The sequence below is a fragment of the Sciurus vulgaris genome (assembly GCF_902686455.1).
Source record: "Sciurus vulgaris genome assembly, chromosome: 6".
Classification (NCBI taxonomy): Eukaryota; Metazoa; Chordata; class Mammalia; order Rodentia; family Sciuridae; genus Sciurus; species Sciurus vulgaris.
The window spans coordinates 70,512,741-70,530,084 of NC_136466.1; the positions used below are offsets into that span (position 1 = coordinate 70,512,741).

At 36.5% G+C, this 17,344-nt stretch overlaps 1 protein-coding gene and 1 pseudogene across 2 annotated transcripts in view; both read right to left on the reverse strand.

The window, feature by feature from the left end:
• LOC306664313 (uncharacterized protein) overlaps window positions 1-17,336 on the reverse strand; it is a 39,925-nt gene extending 22,589 nt beyond the window's left edge. Inside the window, exon 1 of the mRNA XM_079145146.1 lies at window positions 13,083-17,336. Within this exon, the coding sequence (XP_079001272.1) occupies window positions 13,083-15,471 (2,389 nt within the window). The 5' untranslated portion in view covers window positions 15,472-17,336. The remainder of the gene's footprint in view (window positions 1-13,082) is intronic.
• Window positions 5,897-8,468, reverse strand: LOC306663816 (DNA primase small subunit-like; annotated as a pseudogene). Its single transcript has one exon. The product of its transcript is annotated as a DNA primase small subunit-like (transcript).
• Window positions 17,337-17,344: the final 8 nt, after the last annotated feature.

Here is a 17,344-nt window from a genome sequence, read left to right on the forward strand (position 1 = left end):
AATACTCCAGGAAGACAGTAAGAATGATGTTATGCACTTGAAAATGAACCTGGCATATTCAAATAGGTGTTTCTGGTAAGTTGGCCATTTTAGGCCAAATACCATTTACTTAGGGATACTCCATTGGAAACTTACCTGGCAGGATAAAATAACAAATGCTCAACAGTAAATAAAGTAAGATAATCTATATCCAGATCATGACATTAAAAGTTGAAAAAAAAATGAGACTTTAGTTTAGTTGTGAAACATCATTTTGTAGACCCAGAATTCCCAGGGGAACAATTCTAAAAATTTTATTTATTTATTCATTAATTTGTTCAGCAGGTAATTATTGAGCATATACTTTGTGCTAGGCATGACTACAAGTGTTAGGAATGGAAAGATAACCAAAGTTCCTACCATGAAAGAGACAGACAGAAAAATGATCAATTATTTAAAATAGAGCATAATGCCTGCTACAATAGGGAAAGTTCATATTACTATAAGAGGATAGATGAGGATCCCTTAGCCAAAATTTAGAAGTTCTGAAAAGATAGAAGTATATTATAAATCGATACATAAAAATTGAGTAGGAGTAATACAAACAAAAATTGTGTATGCGATAAAAATTTCCAGGCAAACTGAAAACACAATTATGCAAATCCAAAATGGAAGAATGGAGATAAGATCTATATGACTAAGGCACACAGCAAGATGAAAAAATGGCAAGAAGTGAATTTAGAAAGATAGAGTTTGTAAGGCATGTCAAGGCATTTGGACTTTACACTACTGCAAATGCAAGATTATTAAAGGGTTCCAAACAGAAAAGTGACATAATCATAGTTTTATTTTTTTAAAAGATCATCTTGTTTCAGAGTTGAGAGTAAATTAGAAAAGAGTAAGATTGAAAGAACAGAGACTGATTAGAATTGGTGGCAGTAATACAAGTAAGAGGTGATTTTGGCCTCGACTAGAAATGTAGCACTGTGATTGTATTATAATGATGAAACAATATGAGATGTGGTGGTAGATTACATGTACAGAAAGTGGGATAGGAAGGAGTTAAAAATAAATGTACTTTGTTTTCAACTTAGGGAACCGAGTGGTTGTTAGGGAACTGAGTGTGTTGTGCTATTATCTGAAATAGTAAACAGAAAGAGGAGAAGGGGAATGGGCACTGAGGTGGACAAGATAATTTTAGTTTGAGGAAAGGAAATTTTTAATTTAAAATGTGTTGAGTTTGATGTGCCATAGAGAATCTATATAGTTATTTAAATGATTTTTCATTACATAAACGAAGTTGAGGAAGGAGATTTGAACTGCAGAGACAAATTTGGGATTTATTGGTGTAAATGATGATTGAGAAGGCCCTTCAAGAAGGTCAATTACAAATTTTGCTTTCATAAATTTATGCAGCTCAGACTGAGTATAGCTCTGGTAGAACACTTGCCTAGCATGCTTGAGAAGTACTGGGTTCAATCCTCAAAAAATAAAAAAAAGCAGCTCTTCAATCCAGAATTGTGGCAAGGGATGGGCAAAGAGGAAAATCGTAAGAAGTTTTATTTGAGACGTAAAATGTCTTTATATCACTTCTTTCTTATGGTCTTTTAAACATTTGTTCTTTTTAGATATACATGACAGTAGAACGTATTTTGACATATTATACATACTTGGAGTATAACTTATTCTAATTAGAATTCCAGTCTTATGGTTATATATGATATGGAGTTTCACAGCTCATGTATTCATATATGAGCATAGGAAAGTTATGTCCTATTCATTCTACTGTCTTTCCTATTCCCATCTTCTCATCCTTTCCTTTCATTCTCCTTTGTCTAATCCAATGAACTTCTGTTCCTCCCTCCCTGCTTATTGTGTGTTCATATCCACCTATCAGAGAGAACATTTGGCCTTTGGTTTTTTGGGATTGACTCATTTCACTTAGCATGATAGTCTCCAGTTCCATTCACTTATCAGCAAATGCCATAATTTCATTCTTCTTTATGGCTGAGTAATATTTCATTGTGTTTATATGCCACAATGTCTTTATTCATTCATCTGTTGAAGGGAGCCTAGGTTGATAATAGCTTAACTATTATGGATGGAGCTGCTATAAATATGGATGTGTCTGTACCACTATAGTATGCTGATTTTAAGTTCTTTGGGTATACACCAAGGAGTGGGATAACTGGGTCAAATGGTGGTTCCATTCTAAGTTTTCTGAGGAATCTCCATAGTGCTTTTCATAGTGTTTGCACCAATTTGCAGTCCCACCAGCATTGTTTGAGTGAATCTTTCCCCCCACGTCCTCACCAACATTTATTGATGCTTGTTTTCTTGATAATTGCATTCTGACTGGAGTGAGATGGAATCTCAGTCTAATTTGTATTTCTCTAATTGCTATGGTCTTAATTTAAAACTAAACTATATCAAGTTGATATGATTTTATTATTGATGACTTATATACAAAGTCTGTTTAGGCAGGAAAGTTTACTAATTTCAGCACATTTAAGATATATCTTTCTTTCTTTTAATTTCCGTTGCTACTGTTGGAGCATAGGCATCAATCTATCATTGGTTTGAGTGATAGATGTCCTTTACTATGGCTCTTTAAAGAAAGACTTATGAAATTTTATTATAATGCTTCTATGGATGGATAGCTCTTTGGTTTATCCTGTTAGGTTTATTTAAATGTTTTGGGTCTATATATTGATGTTTTCATCAGTTCTGGAAACTTCCCAGTCATTATTTCTTCAAATATTTGTTCTAATTCAATCTTTCTCATTTCTAACTTTGGAATATGGTTGAATGTATGTTAAACCTTTTTACTCTGTCCTACATTTCTCATCATTTTTCATTTTATTAACTTTCTGAGATGCATGTTGAATGGATTAAATTCTAACCTATTTTTCACATCACTATTTTTTTGCATCTAATTTTTTAATCAAATCTTTTATTCCATTTTAATTTTTTTAAAATTTAGGGTATCAACTTTATTGTTATAACATAAAATAAGTTGTTTATATAAACAGTTACAAAGCAATCGTTTAAAAGACTTTAAAACAAGTACAAACCCCAATTTCTTTAAGTCTTAGTTTCCCTAAGTAATTAAACCTAACAGACACAAGGAAATCTTGATAAGAGCAGATCAGTGTTTCAGACTTATCAGCAAATGCCATAATTTCATTCTTCTTTATGGCTGAGTAATATTTCATTGTATTTATATGCCACAATGTTTTTATTCATTCATCTGTTGAAGGGAGCCTAGGTTGATAATAGCTTAACTATTATGGATGGAGTACATCAGTACATTAAAATTTGATTAACTTTGAGTATGATAATTATAGCCAGTTTAATCACATACACAAACTTTTTGAGATTTACCTTCCATCAACCTTCTACAACTTACTTAAACATTATACAACTTTTTTACAACCTTAATTTTGTCCTTTCTTTCATCTTGGGCTTTAGTGCAAGAATATTGCTTTACCATATTTATCATACAAAATATTTTATGGTCCAGAAACATTTCTTTTACCTTCTAATTTTCCATACTAAAATATATTTCCATACCTATAACTTTCTTGTATCTTTTTTACAGTTTCAGACCCTTTCTTAAATTCCTATTCTGAAACAATTCTTATGAATGCTATTTATGCATTTAATTTAAACACACAAAAAAATTCATCCCATGAGAGGGTCAGACAATCTGGCAAACATATGAACTGTGCCTTTGTTACCAAAAGCAGACCCCAATGCCAATCCAGTAAAGAGGACATGGGAAAAAGCAAAAAGAAGTTTTATTGCTTTGCTAGCAAAGGAGAAACACAGGGGACTCCTGTCCCAGAGGCTGTCATTTTGCCCATCAATCAGAGCAGGGGACTTCTTAAGAGGTAATTCCACATGTTCTGTCCGGAATTGATTTTGCTTGTTAATTTCTGAGAACTTCTGGTGCCATCACTAAGACCTAAATTACTTTGTTTTTGTGCTGAAGGACAGATGACTCTGCCGAGGTTGGGAAAGAAAGATAATCCTGTTTCCTGAGATTAGGGAAGAGGAGAGATTAGGGAGGAGCAGGGAAAGAGGAAGAGAAAGAAACATGTCCTTTGAAAAAATGAGTGAGTCACAGTGACAGAGCAGCAAGAGCTATATTTGAAACATAAAGTGAACCATTGTTACACATTAATCTTTTTTCTCCCAGGTTACATTTGAGGGGTTGGAACACAGGATATTTTTGGATCTGGCTGTCTCCCTTAACATTATCACAATGCCAACAACTTTAAGTGGATATCCCACTGTCAATTGTACCCCAAGTGTCCTGTTGGTCTTTTTCTTACAATAAGCATATTGATATTCAATGGAAGGGTCCTTTCCATCCTTATCTTTAGGCTTCCTTGAAGATCCCTTTGCAGAGGAAGATGGTGATGGGTATTGTGACTTTTTCTTCAAAGTAGACCGTGATGGAGCAACCTGTACCATTCAGGGCTACAATGCTGGAGATCCCCAAAGCAAAAAAAGCTTAGGCAGCTCTCCATTTTAAATTTTGTATTAGTATTTTTCATTTCTATTTGGTTCTGTTCTAATCTTTCATGTTTTATAATTTCTTATTCCCTGCATATCTTGAAGTTTAACTTTCATTCAATTAAAATGGTCAGGTATTATAGACTATCTGATAATTACAATATCTGAAGTGCTTATAAGTTAGCATCTATGTTCTTTTTTTACCTCTGGCTCTCACTCATGGTGTCGTGTTTCTTGTTTTTGTAGTTGTCTTTAACCATGTTCAAGTTAAGGAGATTAGAAATTTGAAGCTTATGATGAATAAGACATCTTTTGCAGAAGATCTGTATTTGAGTATATTAGAACCTTGGAACACTACTTGTTGATGATCACAAATCAAGTTTAAGGCTAAAAATCAAGTTCAAGGCTGAAATTTCTCACAAGAGCTCATCCACTTCCAGCTATTAGGGATCCATGCTTATTAATGGGAGTGTCTTCTGTAAACTTCTCACTTTGTTAGGCTTTGATTTCCCTCCTCATATAAACCATGGGAATGGAGTTTCAAATTTTCCAGGATTCCAAATATTCCCAGGGAAAAAGTAAGTTTTGTGCTCATTTGTCTTTCTGGGGTTTCTTTTAACATTAACTTTCACCTGATAATATATGAGTGTCTTAATAGCTAATTATTTTCAGTGAAAACATTGACCTACATAAATTATTCCATCCTTATGGAATAAGGTAAAGTCTCAGGCATGTTGCTACAGTTCCAAGTTACAAGTAAACTTTTAGCTTTTATGAGCAATTGATCTTTTTGAAAGGCGAGAGAAATGATATATATTGTTAATCAACTTCAACTGATCAATACCAAATCAACTCTATAAGGATGCAATCAAGTTAAACAACCTCTTGGGAGAAACAACTTCTATTATTTATATTGATATTAGTTTCTTTTTTTGTATAAAGTCTTTAATATTTTAAAAAGTAAATATTAAATATCTTAAAAAGAGAGGAAGAAATACAAAGTATCTCAGTTGACACCACTATAAGTGTTTTATATAAACCAAAAGAAAAAAAAAAGATTTTATGACTACACTGGAAACAATGTTAAAGGAAATGTAAAGAAATTTTCCTGACATTATAAGAAGCACCACCCTGACAGCTTGCTTCTCAATATTTCTTAGAAGACAGAATATAAGCTAAGACTATTGTGTAGGATTCCTTGTAAAATTAAGCAAGAGAAATCTGATACTTTAGAAACCATCACATAAAACATGAAAGAAAACTTAAATGTTAAGTACCTAGATATGTAAAAAGTCCATGTGTTTTGACAATCACAACAGATGTTTAAAATTTTTTTGGTAGTTGTAGATGGGACAGCACGCCTTTATTGTATTTGTTTATTTTTATGTGGTGTTAAGGATCAAAGCCAGTGCCTTGCACATGCTAGGCAAGCACTCTGCCACTGAGAGCTACAGCCCTAACCCACAACAGGTTTTTTTTTTTAAATTAAAAACAAAAAAGTTTTTTTCAGTTGTAGATGGACACAATACCTTTATTTTATTTATTTATGTGATCCCGAGGATTAAACCCTGTGCCTCACATGTGCCAGACAAGAGCTCTACCACTGAGCCACAACCCCAGCCCCCCAAAACAGGTTTTATTTATTATTTGGTACTAAGGATTGAACCCAGGAGCACTTACCCACTGAGCCACAACCCCCAGCCCTTTTTATTATTTTTTATTTTGAAACAGGGTCTTGCTGAGTTACTTAGGGGCTTGCTAAGTTGCCGAGGCTGGCCTTGAACTTGCAATCCTCCTGCCTCAGCCTCCCAAGTCCTTATGATTAGAGGCTTACACCACCATGGCCAGCTACAACAGGGTTTTATATTGGTGAAGTTAATTGTTCATTCTAATTTTGTTCTTTATGGTAGACTAATTGAATTGCTCTCTAAGGGGAAAAGTAGGAACTACAATTCCAATAGTTGTAGAAAATACTCTACTTGGCCCTAATAATTTTCATCTAATAACTCCTATCTTTTTTTTTTTTTTCCTTGCCATGCTAGGGATTGAGCCCAGGGCCTTGTGCTTGTGAGGCCAGCACTCTACCAACTGAGCTATATCCGCAGCCCTAACTCCTATCTTGTGAATTGAAGTTTTGGTGTGTTTAAATGCCCAGTTTAAGATAATTTTTAAAAAGGCAATATCAATAAAAATATAAATGAACAAAATTAGGAAGTGACTGAATATATATTCTAGGTATAATTAACAAGTATCTATCACTTAAGGACAAACCTGTCATTTACCCCAAAATACAGAGATAATATCCAGTAAGATGAAATGAAAGTTCAACATATATTACTTCTCACCCCTCCATTTGGCAACTGGTAGAACTGACTGTGCCAGAAGCTTTGGAATTATCTTTGTATAATAACTACATTTTACAAAATTATCTGCATTTCACTTATTCATTGCTTTCAGGAACTTTGACAGAAGTCTTTTTGGTGTCCTCAGGAAATCTTATCAACATAAATTATTTCTCAAGAAAAGGAAATTCTGTAAGCGTTAAGACACATATATGGTTCTGCCATATTTATTAAATGACTCTCGAAGTATTTGATCCTTGCGTGCAGATAGATGATATCCACATTTGTTTGAGGGGAGATGTTTTCTTCAGAAAGCTTTTTGTAAATCACTCTTCTTGAGAAGGTCTCCTTTTTGGGATTTATCCAGGTTTTCAAGAAACTGTTCAAATACTTTCACGTAAGGTGCTAGACTGGTCTTCTTATAATCTTTGGTTCTATGTTTGACATCAGATTCAGCATCAGTCTCCTCTTTTTCCTTTTCACTAGTGAAAATGACATCCAGTTCATGGCAGATGGAGCTTATGGTTGGAACAGTAAATGGATCAAACTGATCCACTTTCTGTAAATCGATAGGCACAGAAATACGACCTGTTTTAGGATGAACACTAAAAGGGCTCTTCAGTAAGTGATTGATTCCTTTGCTAACGTTGATATCCAGTCGTGGAAAACAGTACTGGAGCATAATCTCCCACTTCAGCCAGGGTCCACATTTGTCATTTTTGATATTCTGACTTGTGCTGGCTATTTTCTTCAAATACTCCTATCTCTGAAGTGAACTGTGACACTTTTGGAAGTTTTTTTGAAGATCTTCATGAATCGCCTCAGGAACAAGGGCTAAAATCTTATCCCAGCTTTCTTTATTTTCAAGAATATCTTGATCAACCAAGGCATATTCTTCAAAGTATTTTTTAATTATGTTTATAGATTTCCTGACAAAATCATTTTTTTCATTTAGATGAACTTTCTTTTTAACATCTTGACCGCCCTTTACAAGACTTAATACTCAACTATCCCAGAACGTACTGCAGAGGATAGCTTTCTAACTGATTCATCACAGATCCAACAATGAACACCTCTCCTTCCAGAATATACCCAGAGTCGATGCTTAAATCCAAAGTCCTCCTTTAATGCTCGGTCAATAATGTGGATGGCCATTGTCATGAGGGTCCAGCACTTAGAACATATGTCTGCAGAACTACAGCATCTCCGCACATCATCATAGTCTGTCATGTCAATGTCGAACACCAGTTCTTTTTCCTAAGCCTGGAAAGCTCCCAGCTTCACTGTATTGTGTTGTTGGGTCTGTGGGAATACACCGCGCCTATGTCAATCTTGTATGGATTCATTTTCTGCATCTCCTTTTCCAGATCACTCTGGTTGTTGAAGGATTGGTAACGAATGTAAATGTCGTCTTTCAATGTGAATGAAAATTCTCGGTGTTGAAAGTAATTCTTAATCACTCCGCCATAGTTCAGCCAGCGATAGTACTGGGAGTAGGGAAAGAGCCTCCGGTAATAAAGCTTGAGCAGCTCGGGCAACTCTGCTGGATCAAACGACGCCATGTCACACAGAACTCGACCCAAGTAGGAACGCCGCGGGAATTGGCGGGAACCGCACGGCCGGAGGTTCCGCCATTGCGCAGGCACGTTGACTATTGATATTAGTTTCTACTTCTCTTTGTAACCCTGCTTCCCTCAAATACCTGTATCTTATCTCCTATGTCCCACATATATATTCCCCTATTATCCCTTATATATTCTTTCCTATATCCATTCTTTCTTCTCTTCTTCCAATATGTGCATTTCTATATTTGTAAATTTCTATAAATAGAATATATTGTATATAGTATGGATATATTCATATCCTTGTCCTACTAATCTCAGTCTCTTTTTTCTGTATTTTTAATTGGTGTATTATAAGTTACACATAAAAGTGGAATACATTGTGATATATACATACATGCACATGACATAGTTGGGTAAATTTCATTCCGCTCTTCTTCCCCTTTCCCATCCCTCCTCCCTCCTCATTGTTACCCTTCCTCTACTCCATTGTTCTCACTTATATTTTCATAAGAACCCCTCTTTTATTCCTATTTCTCTCTAGCTTCCACATATAAAAGAAAGCATTTGACCTTTGAGTTTTTGAGTCTGGCTTATTTCTCTCAGTATGATGTACTCAAGTTCTATCCATTTGCCAAAAAATGACATACTTTGATTCTTCTTTATGGCTTATTCAAACTCCATTGTATATATATACCACATATTGTTCATCCAACCATCTAATAAGGGACACCTAGTTTTAACTATTGTGAATTGTGCTCCTCTAAGTAGCAATATGCACATATTACTATAATATGCTGATTTTAGTTCTTTTGAATTAATACCGAGGAATGGGATACCTGGGTCAGATGGTGGGTCCATTCCTAGTAATTTGGAGAATCTCTGTACCCCTATATTTGTTTTCCAAACTGGTTGTATTAATTTGCAGTTCCACCAATAATGTATTTCTCCCCACCACTCTTTTTTTTTTTCTTTAAAAACATCTGGGATTTGTCCATGGTCTTCTCTGTATATTTAGGTCACTTCTTTTCATCACTCCATAATGATCCTTCACAAACACATTCCAAATTTTATTTATGGATTGATTTACTGATGGATACATATATGGATGGATTCCTATGCTTTGCTTCTAAAAGATGAACACACTCATACTTATCATATTGTAAAGCTGCAAAAGAGTTGTCTGTCCTAAAGTAAAATTGTGGGATCATAGGGAATGTACATACTAAATTTCACTAAACTTTAATAGGAAACTCTGTAAATAGTGTGTACATGTAATTTCTAATTAATCCACATTATATCATTAAATTTTCATCTTTACTGTAGATGTAAATGTGTGTCCCACATTAGTGCATGCTTCAACTTTCCCTCCCTTTCAAATTTTCTCTCCCATTTGTCCTTTTTAAAACATCCTATTGGCTCTCCTGGTTTTGGGTGCCTTGCTTATTTTCAAGAGTTATTTGAATAACCTAAGTATTAATCCTTTTCAGTTAAAATATTGCAAATATCTTTTCCCTGTCATCTGCTTGCTTGTGCTATTCTTTAGTTTTGAGGTAGTAATATTCATTAATTTGCATTTTTATTGTTTGTACTTTAAAGCTTTGTAAAAAATCTAAACCAATGATAAGGTTATGAAGATATTTTACTTCTATTCATTTTCCTATTCAAATATTTCAAATTCACCTCTTGGATATATATGGAATTTATTTTCATATGACAAGAGATAAAAATTTTGTTTCTTTATATAATGATTCAGTGTTCCCAATAATATTGGATAAGTAATCACTCTCTTTTCTCACACTTCCCTAGTGATTTTGACACCTCCCCTAGTATGACCAAGTTTTTTTTTTAAATATAGAAGTATCTTATTCTATCTAGTAATCTCTGAGTCTGTTCCTGAATCATTCAAATATATTTATTTGCTTTATATTTTTCATATATACTAATACCTATAAAGTAAGACATTCCCCTATTTCCTTTTTAAACATTATTTTGGCTCTTCATGCAAGAGGAAAGCACTTTGTTCATGTCAATATTAGGAACAATTTATAGATCCTTATTCATTTGTCATAGACTTTGTAAAAATTGCATTGAATTTATAAATGATTTTTTTTTGGAGAACAGATATCCTTATGTTGTTGTTCTTTCAAAGAACAGATATCCTTATGTTGTTCTTTCAGGGAACTAGTATCTTTGTCAATTTCTTCAGGCAATTATTTCATTTATTATTTTATTGATATCATTTTTTTTTTTGCAGCGCTGGGGATTGAACCCAGGGCCTTGTGCTTGCAAGGTAAGCACTCTACCAACTGAGCTACATCCCTAGGTTGATATCATTCATTTTTAAGTTAAACTCTGTCTTCTTTGTTAGGCTAATACCTGGAAATATTCTAGTTTCATCAGTATTTTAAAATTTATTTTAAATTGGATATTGGTGGGGGTAAAGATACACTCCTCTTACTTCTTTTTCCATTTCACTTTTTTCTAACTTCTTATTCTATTCTTTAAATTCTCCTTCTATCCCCAACCATTTTTATTTTTTATTTTGAGACAGGGTCTTAGGCCCTAAGTTGCTTAGGGCGGGCCTCAAAATTTAGGTTCTCCTGCCTCAGCCTTCTGAGTCACTGGGATTACAGGCCTGTGACATCACACTGGGCTCCTTCCATTCTTTTGAACTAGACAAGCACTTTGCCACTGAGCCATATCTCTAACCCCTCAATGCTTCTTCCTTTCATCTGTTTATTATTAGACTTGCAAATGGCTTTCTTGGGCATAGTTTTAACTCTTAGGACTCTGAGGGATAAGGAGGGTCTAACCATTCTTTCCAGATGTTATTGCTTAAATGTCAAATTAAATGAAATTCATACAACTAATATATATTGCTGCAAAAAAGAACCCTAAAAATCAATTAAAATTGCTTGAAGCAGAGGAAAAATATGATTCCTAAGGAAATTAGATTTTTTTTACCTATTTCACAATGGCAAGTGAAATTCCACTTTACTACATCATTTAATCTGTTACTTCATTTTATGAGCAGTTACAGAAATGTATATGCACACTAGCACTATATCCATGCTACATTCTAGTTCAACATTTCTACCTATAATCCTTCATTGAACTGCTGCTTATAAGTTTGAGACATTATAATTTATAAAATGATGAGGCATCTATAAATCATAATACAGACCTATTGTTTCTTATGGATATATGAGAAAGGTCACACAGCATTAATGATATTTATTCTTTTATTTTTTTCATGCTGGGAATTGAACCCAGGGCCTCTTTCTTGCTACATAAGCACTCTATCACTGAGTTATGCTCACTACCCTTGTATTTACTCTTAATAATGATTAGGAAAGAAAACCCAGGTAATTTTCTTTAACAGTTTAAATCTTCATTCTGGTTTCTTCAAAAGTTTTTGTCTTTTATAATCTTCTGATTAAGATTATTTTACTCAGGGTGAGACTACAAACTCTTATGTTTTAGTAATAAATGACAACACAAAATTAAGCTAGTGCATTAAACATGGTGCATTTAAAGAAAACGAGATAGCAGAGAAAGAAATAGCAGATAAAGAAAGCTCAGAATATTTTAAGATTTTCTTCCACAGATTAATCAACAACAAAAAGGAAAAAATTACTTAGAACATCATTAATATGCAATGTGGTCACTTTATCTAAAATTAATCTCCTATGGTACTAGGGATTGAACCCAGGGGCACTATAACATTGACCTACATCCCCAGTGCTTTTTGAGATAGGGTTTGCCTAAATTGCAGAAGCTGGCCTTGAACTTGGGATCCTCCTGCCTCAGCCTCTGGAGTGTCTGGGATTTTAGTTGTACAACACAAAGCCCAGCTTAAAATGGGTCCTTGACAAACAATATATTTTTAAAAGTTCTCTAGTACTGAATATGGAGAGAGAGCATATTTTTACCTTTTATCATGAAAATTTTAGAGACCAGTAGAATTAATTTAATATAATTTCCACTCATATTCACCATTCTTAAATATTTTTGCTTTATTAGTATCTTGATGGTGTGCAGAAACAATTTACATATATTGTGACATTGCCCTTTTGTCATGGGGTGGGACCTGGGATTCAAACCTGGGGCCTCAGGAACATATGCACTATACCACTTAGGTACATCCCCAGTCCCATGACATTTGCTCTCAATATTTTAGTTTACATTTCCAAATGATTAATATTTTCTTGCTTAATAATACCACCGTGACAACAAATAAAAGTAACTCCATTAAGATGCGTGGCGGCACACACCTTTAATTCCAGTGGCTCAGGAAGGCTGAGACAGGAGGCTTAGGAGTTCAAAGTGAGCCTTAGGAGCAAAAGTGAAGCTAAGCAACTCTCTAAATAAAATACAGAATAGGGCTAGGGTTGTGGCTCAGTGGTTGAGTGCCCCTGAGTTCAATCCCCAGTACCACCCACAAATCTACATATAAAATTTTTTACAAAGAGCAGATTATATTTTATTATCATTATAGCAACCAAAAAATTTTTAAAGCAACCATCAGAAGACCATGAGAACTAATACATGCAAATAGAGTACAACCTAAAATCCATTGCCAATTAGGAATTAAAGTATCTGCAGGAATAAAAGTATCTACAGTTTGCCAAGTAAAACAAAAGATTAAAAGTTTTAAAGAAATTGTTTCATCGACCGCTGAATCCAAAGCTATTCCCAAAGTTCTCGTCGTCTCCCATATTCCTACCAGTATCATGGGCTTCAGGATTGGGAATATATGGCTTCAGGAAATTGAATTCCTTTATCCCAGTACCTCCCGTCAGACACACCTCATACTGGTAGCTCTGGGACAGGGTGCCAGTGCCACTGACATCCACCAGGTGGCCAGGAAAGTGGCCCTCAGGCACAGAGCACACACCCAGCGGCGCCGCCCTGCGCCGCCTGCACAGCCTCACCGCCACAAACACCAGCACCGAAAAGAGGAAGAGAGACGACACCGAGGCCAGGGCGATGACCAAGTAGACTGTCAGCGAGTCGGCCTGCGCGCGCTCGGGCGCCACTTCCGGCAGCGGCAGGTAGGCCTGCGAGAAGCCATCCACCAGCAGCACGTGCAGCGTGACGCTGGCAGACAGCGGCGGCTCGCCATTGTCCTTGACCAGCACCACCAGCCTGTGCCTGGCCGCGTCGCGCTCGCTCAGCAGCCTGGCGGTGCGCACCTCGCCATTGTGCGCCCACACGCCAAACAGCCCGGGCTCCGTGGCCTTGAGCAGCTGGAACGACAGCCAGGCGTTCTGGCCCGAGTCTCCGTCCACCGCCACCACCTTGGTGACCAGGTAGCCCGGCTCTGCCGCCCTGGGCACCAGCTCGGTGCAGGGCGCAGAGGCGTTCTGCAGCGGGTAGAGCACGAAGGGCGAGTTGTCGTTGTCGTCCAGCACCACGACGCGCACCAGCGCCTGGCTGCTCAGCGCGGGCGAGCCTCGGTCTGTGGCGCCCACGCGGAACTCGAACGCCTGCAGGGCCTCGAAGTCCAGCGCCCTCAGCGCGAACAGCTGGCCGTTGTCGGCGTTGATGGAGACCAGCGAGGCGAGGGGCAGGTGCGGGTCGTGGGGCGGCAGCAGCGAGTAGGTCAGCTGGGCGTTGCTGCCTGAGTCTCTGTCTGTGGCGCTGACGCCGCCTATGTGCAGGGCGGGGCTGTTGTTCTCGCGCACCGACAGCGTGTAGGACGTCTGCGAGAAGGCAGGGGCGTTGTCGTTGACGTCGGAGACGAGAATTAGTATGCTGTGCTCGGTTTTCAGCCTTGGTGTGCCAAAATCAGTGACCGTGATGGTGATGTTGTACTGGGCTCTGCTCTCTCTGTCCAGTGCTTTTTCAGAAACTAGAGTGAAAAAGTTCTTGAAGGTGGGTTTCAAGATAAAAGGGATGTCATCTTGAATAGAGCAAAGGATCCTTCCATTGTCCCCAGAGTCTTGATCTCGGACACTAAAAAGAGCCACCAGGGTCTCTGATGAATTTTCTGGGATTGTCTTTGTAATCGATGAAATTGTCATTTCGGGTGGGTTGTCATTTATATCTAATACTTTAACTAGAAGAGTGCATTTTTCGGAGAGACCCCCACCATCTGTTGCTTGAATATTTATTGAGTAGGACTGTATTATTTCAAAATCCAGTTGTGATCTCAAGTTAACTTCCCCAGATATCGAGTTGATTTCAAAGGTTTTACGAACATCTTCTGATGCATGGAAAAATGTGTACCATATTTTCCCATAATTTTCTGTATCTAAATCTTTGGCAGAGACGGTGATAATCGAGGAACCAATGGGTGTATCCTCTTGGACTTGCACTTCATAGAGACTCTGGACAAACTCAGGGACATTATCATTGATGTCCAAAACTTTGATGAGAACCAAAGTTGTCCCAGACCTGGGTGGAGATCCACCATCCAGTGCTGTGAGTGTCAATCTAAGTTCAGGTTCCTCTTCATGGTCTAATGCTGTATCTAGGACAAGTTCTGGGTATATCTTTCCATCTTCATTTTCTTGAATTTTAATAGAGAAATGAGAATTGGTGCTTATTGTGTAATTTTGGAGACTGTTGTTTCCTACATCCAAATCCTGAGCATTCTCTATTAAGAATGTGGTTCCAATAGTAGCACTTTCTGATATTTTAATAAGTATTTTCTTGTCCAGAAATGTAGGGGAGTGATCATTTATATCTCTGACATTCAACTCAGCCCGAAAAAATTGTAAGGGGTTTTCTAATACAACCTGAAAATGCAGCACACAGGGATCAGTAGAACCACACAGCTCTTCTCTGTCCAGTTTCTCATTTAGGAGTAAATCTCCTGTCCTCAAATCAAGATGCAAATGTTTTTCATTATCATCAGACACTACCCGAGCCTCCCGTGAAGACATCTCCTCTACCACTAACCCTAGGTCCTTTGCCAAATTAGTCACAAAAGAGCCAATTTCTCTTTCCTCTGCCACAGAATAGCGTGTGGACTGAGTATCTGCCTGCGACAACCCCAGCAAAACAAAGAAAAGGAGGACTTGCCTTTTCCGTAGAGTGCATGCTCCTCTGATCACCATGATTCCTTCAGACAACCTTTTTTGTGTAGAATAATATTAAGTTCAGTCCTAATTTTGGAAACTGAAGCCCTGCTAATTTGATAGGATACCCCTGGAAAATATGTAGCCTTCCAGCAGTTCTGTAACTGAAGCTCCTTTAATACCTCCCTTCTGAGTGGGTTGGATGGTCTCTGTTCTGAATAATGTACTAGCTGTGTACCATTTTAATCTTATCCTGTAGCGCCACCATGTGTCTCTAGAATTTTTTTCATTAAGAAATTTTTCTCTTTGAAAAAGAAGTTTGTGGATACATCTGGAGTATTCAAAATTCAATCCCAGATGTCACATATTTTCCCTTCCAAATACTTCGTTAAGTATCTCTAATAAAAAGGCCTTTTAAAAATATTACTACAAAACCACTATCACAATAAAAATTTTAGCAGTAATTCTTGGATACAATTTATACTTTGACTCTGATTTCCCCTGTTCTCACCAAAATGTCTTTTATTTTCGGTTTGAATCATAATCCAAACAAGGTCCATACTCTGAATTACATTATCACTGTTTTGAATGCTTCACACAATGAATCTCATAAAATGTCCTGAGCTGAAGAAATAACATTTTATTCAGGTCACATCTTAAGGAGTTACATATATATACTCTGTGCAATTCTTGTCACTATTTGTCAGGTTCAGTCAATTATAGTTAACACAAAATTTATTACATGCCCAAGGCATGGGAATGTAAGATTCTGAATTTTTATGTTTAACAAATACATGTAAGAACATGGAACAAATAAGATAATTTTTGTCTTTATGGAGCTCAAAGGCTAAAAACTTGGCAGATCAGTAATTAAAATGTGTTACAATGATGCAGGTAATAATAATAATATAGAAATACCTAGAAGGGTTATGTACTTATGTACCTTGGAAACTGTATGGGATTATGGTTGGAAACATGGGTTCTGGAACCAAAGTGTCAACATTAGAATTCTGGTTGTGCCATTTACTGTATGCAAACATGGGTCAATTTTCTGTTTTCTTATATGTAAAACAGGGCACTAATAGTATTTATCTCCTACTATTATCATAGGGATATAAAGAGTTAACATTTAGAGATTGGTCAGTATGTGCTGATTAAGTGTCTATTAAAAACAATCTCTTGGGTTGGGTGCAACTCAGTGGTGAGACATGTGCTTTGCATGCACACTGCAGTCCAGGGTTGAACCCAAGTACCCAAAAATAAAATAAAATAGAACAATTAAAATCTAAGCCTGTACACAGACTTCCCCCTAGCATTATTCTCTAAATGATAGAGTATAATAACTATTTACACAGCATTTATATTGTATTAGTTATTATAAATAATCTAGCAATGATTTAAAGTGTACAAAGGGATGTGAGTAGGTTATATGTAAATACTGCTCTTTGTGGATTTTGATCTCCATAGAATCCTAAAACCAATCTCCCACAGATACCTGGATGACTGTATATGGAGAATTCTAGGATAACCAAGCAAAAATGCCATGTGTCAAGTGTAAAATTGTCAAGTAAGAAAATAAAGAGCTTCACTCAGAACTCTGAGAAATCTCTTCATTTAGAGGAGAGAAGAAAAGAAGTATCTTAAATGATGGGAAGGCCCAGGGTTCAAAAATATGAAAATAAAAGCAAGGAAACGAGGAAGAGTAGCAGTAACAAATACTTCAGAAAAATCAAGAGAAAGGCAAATTTTAAAATTGCCTGTTGGATTTAAGATGATGATCATTGTGGAAGACTGACAGATGTCTGCTAAAATCTGTACTTTGTTTCTTCTATAGTAATAGAATTGCACAGAGATACATGGCCAGTCAGATATATTATCTGTCCATGCTTCCCTTGTAGTTAGCTATGGGCAA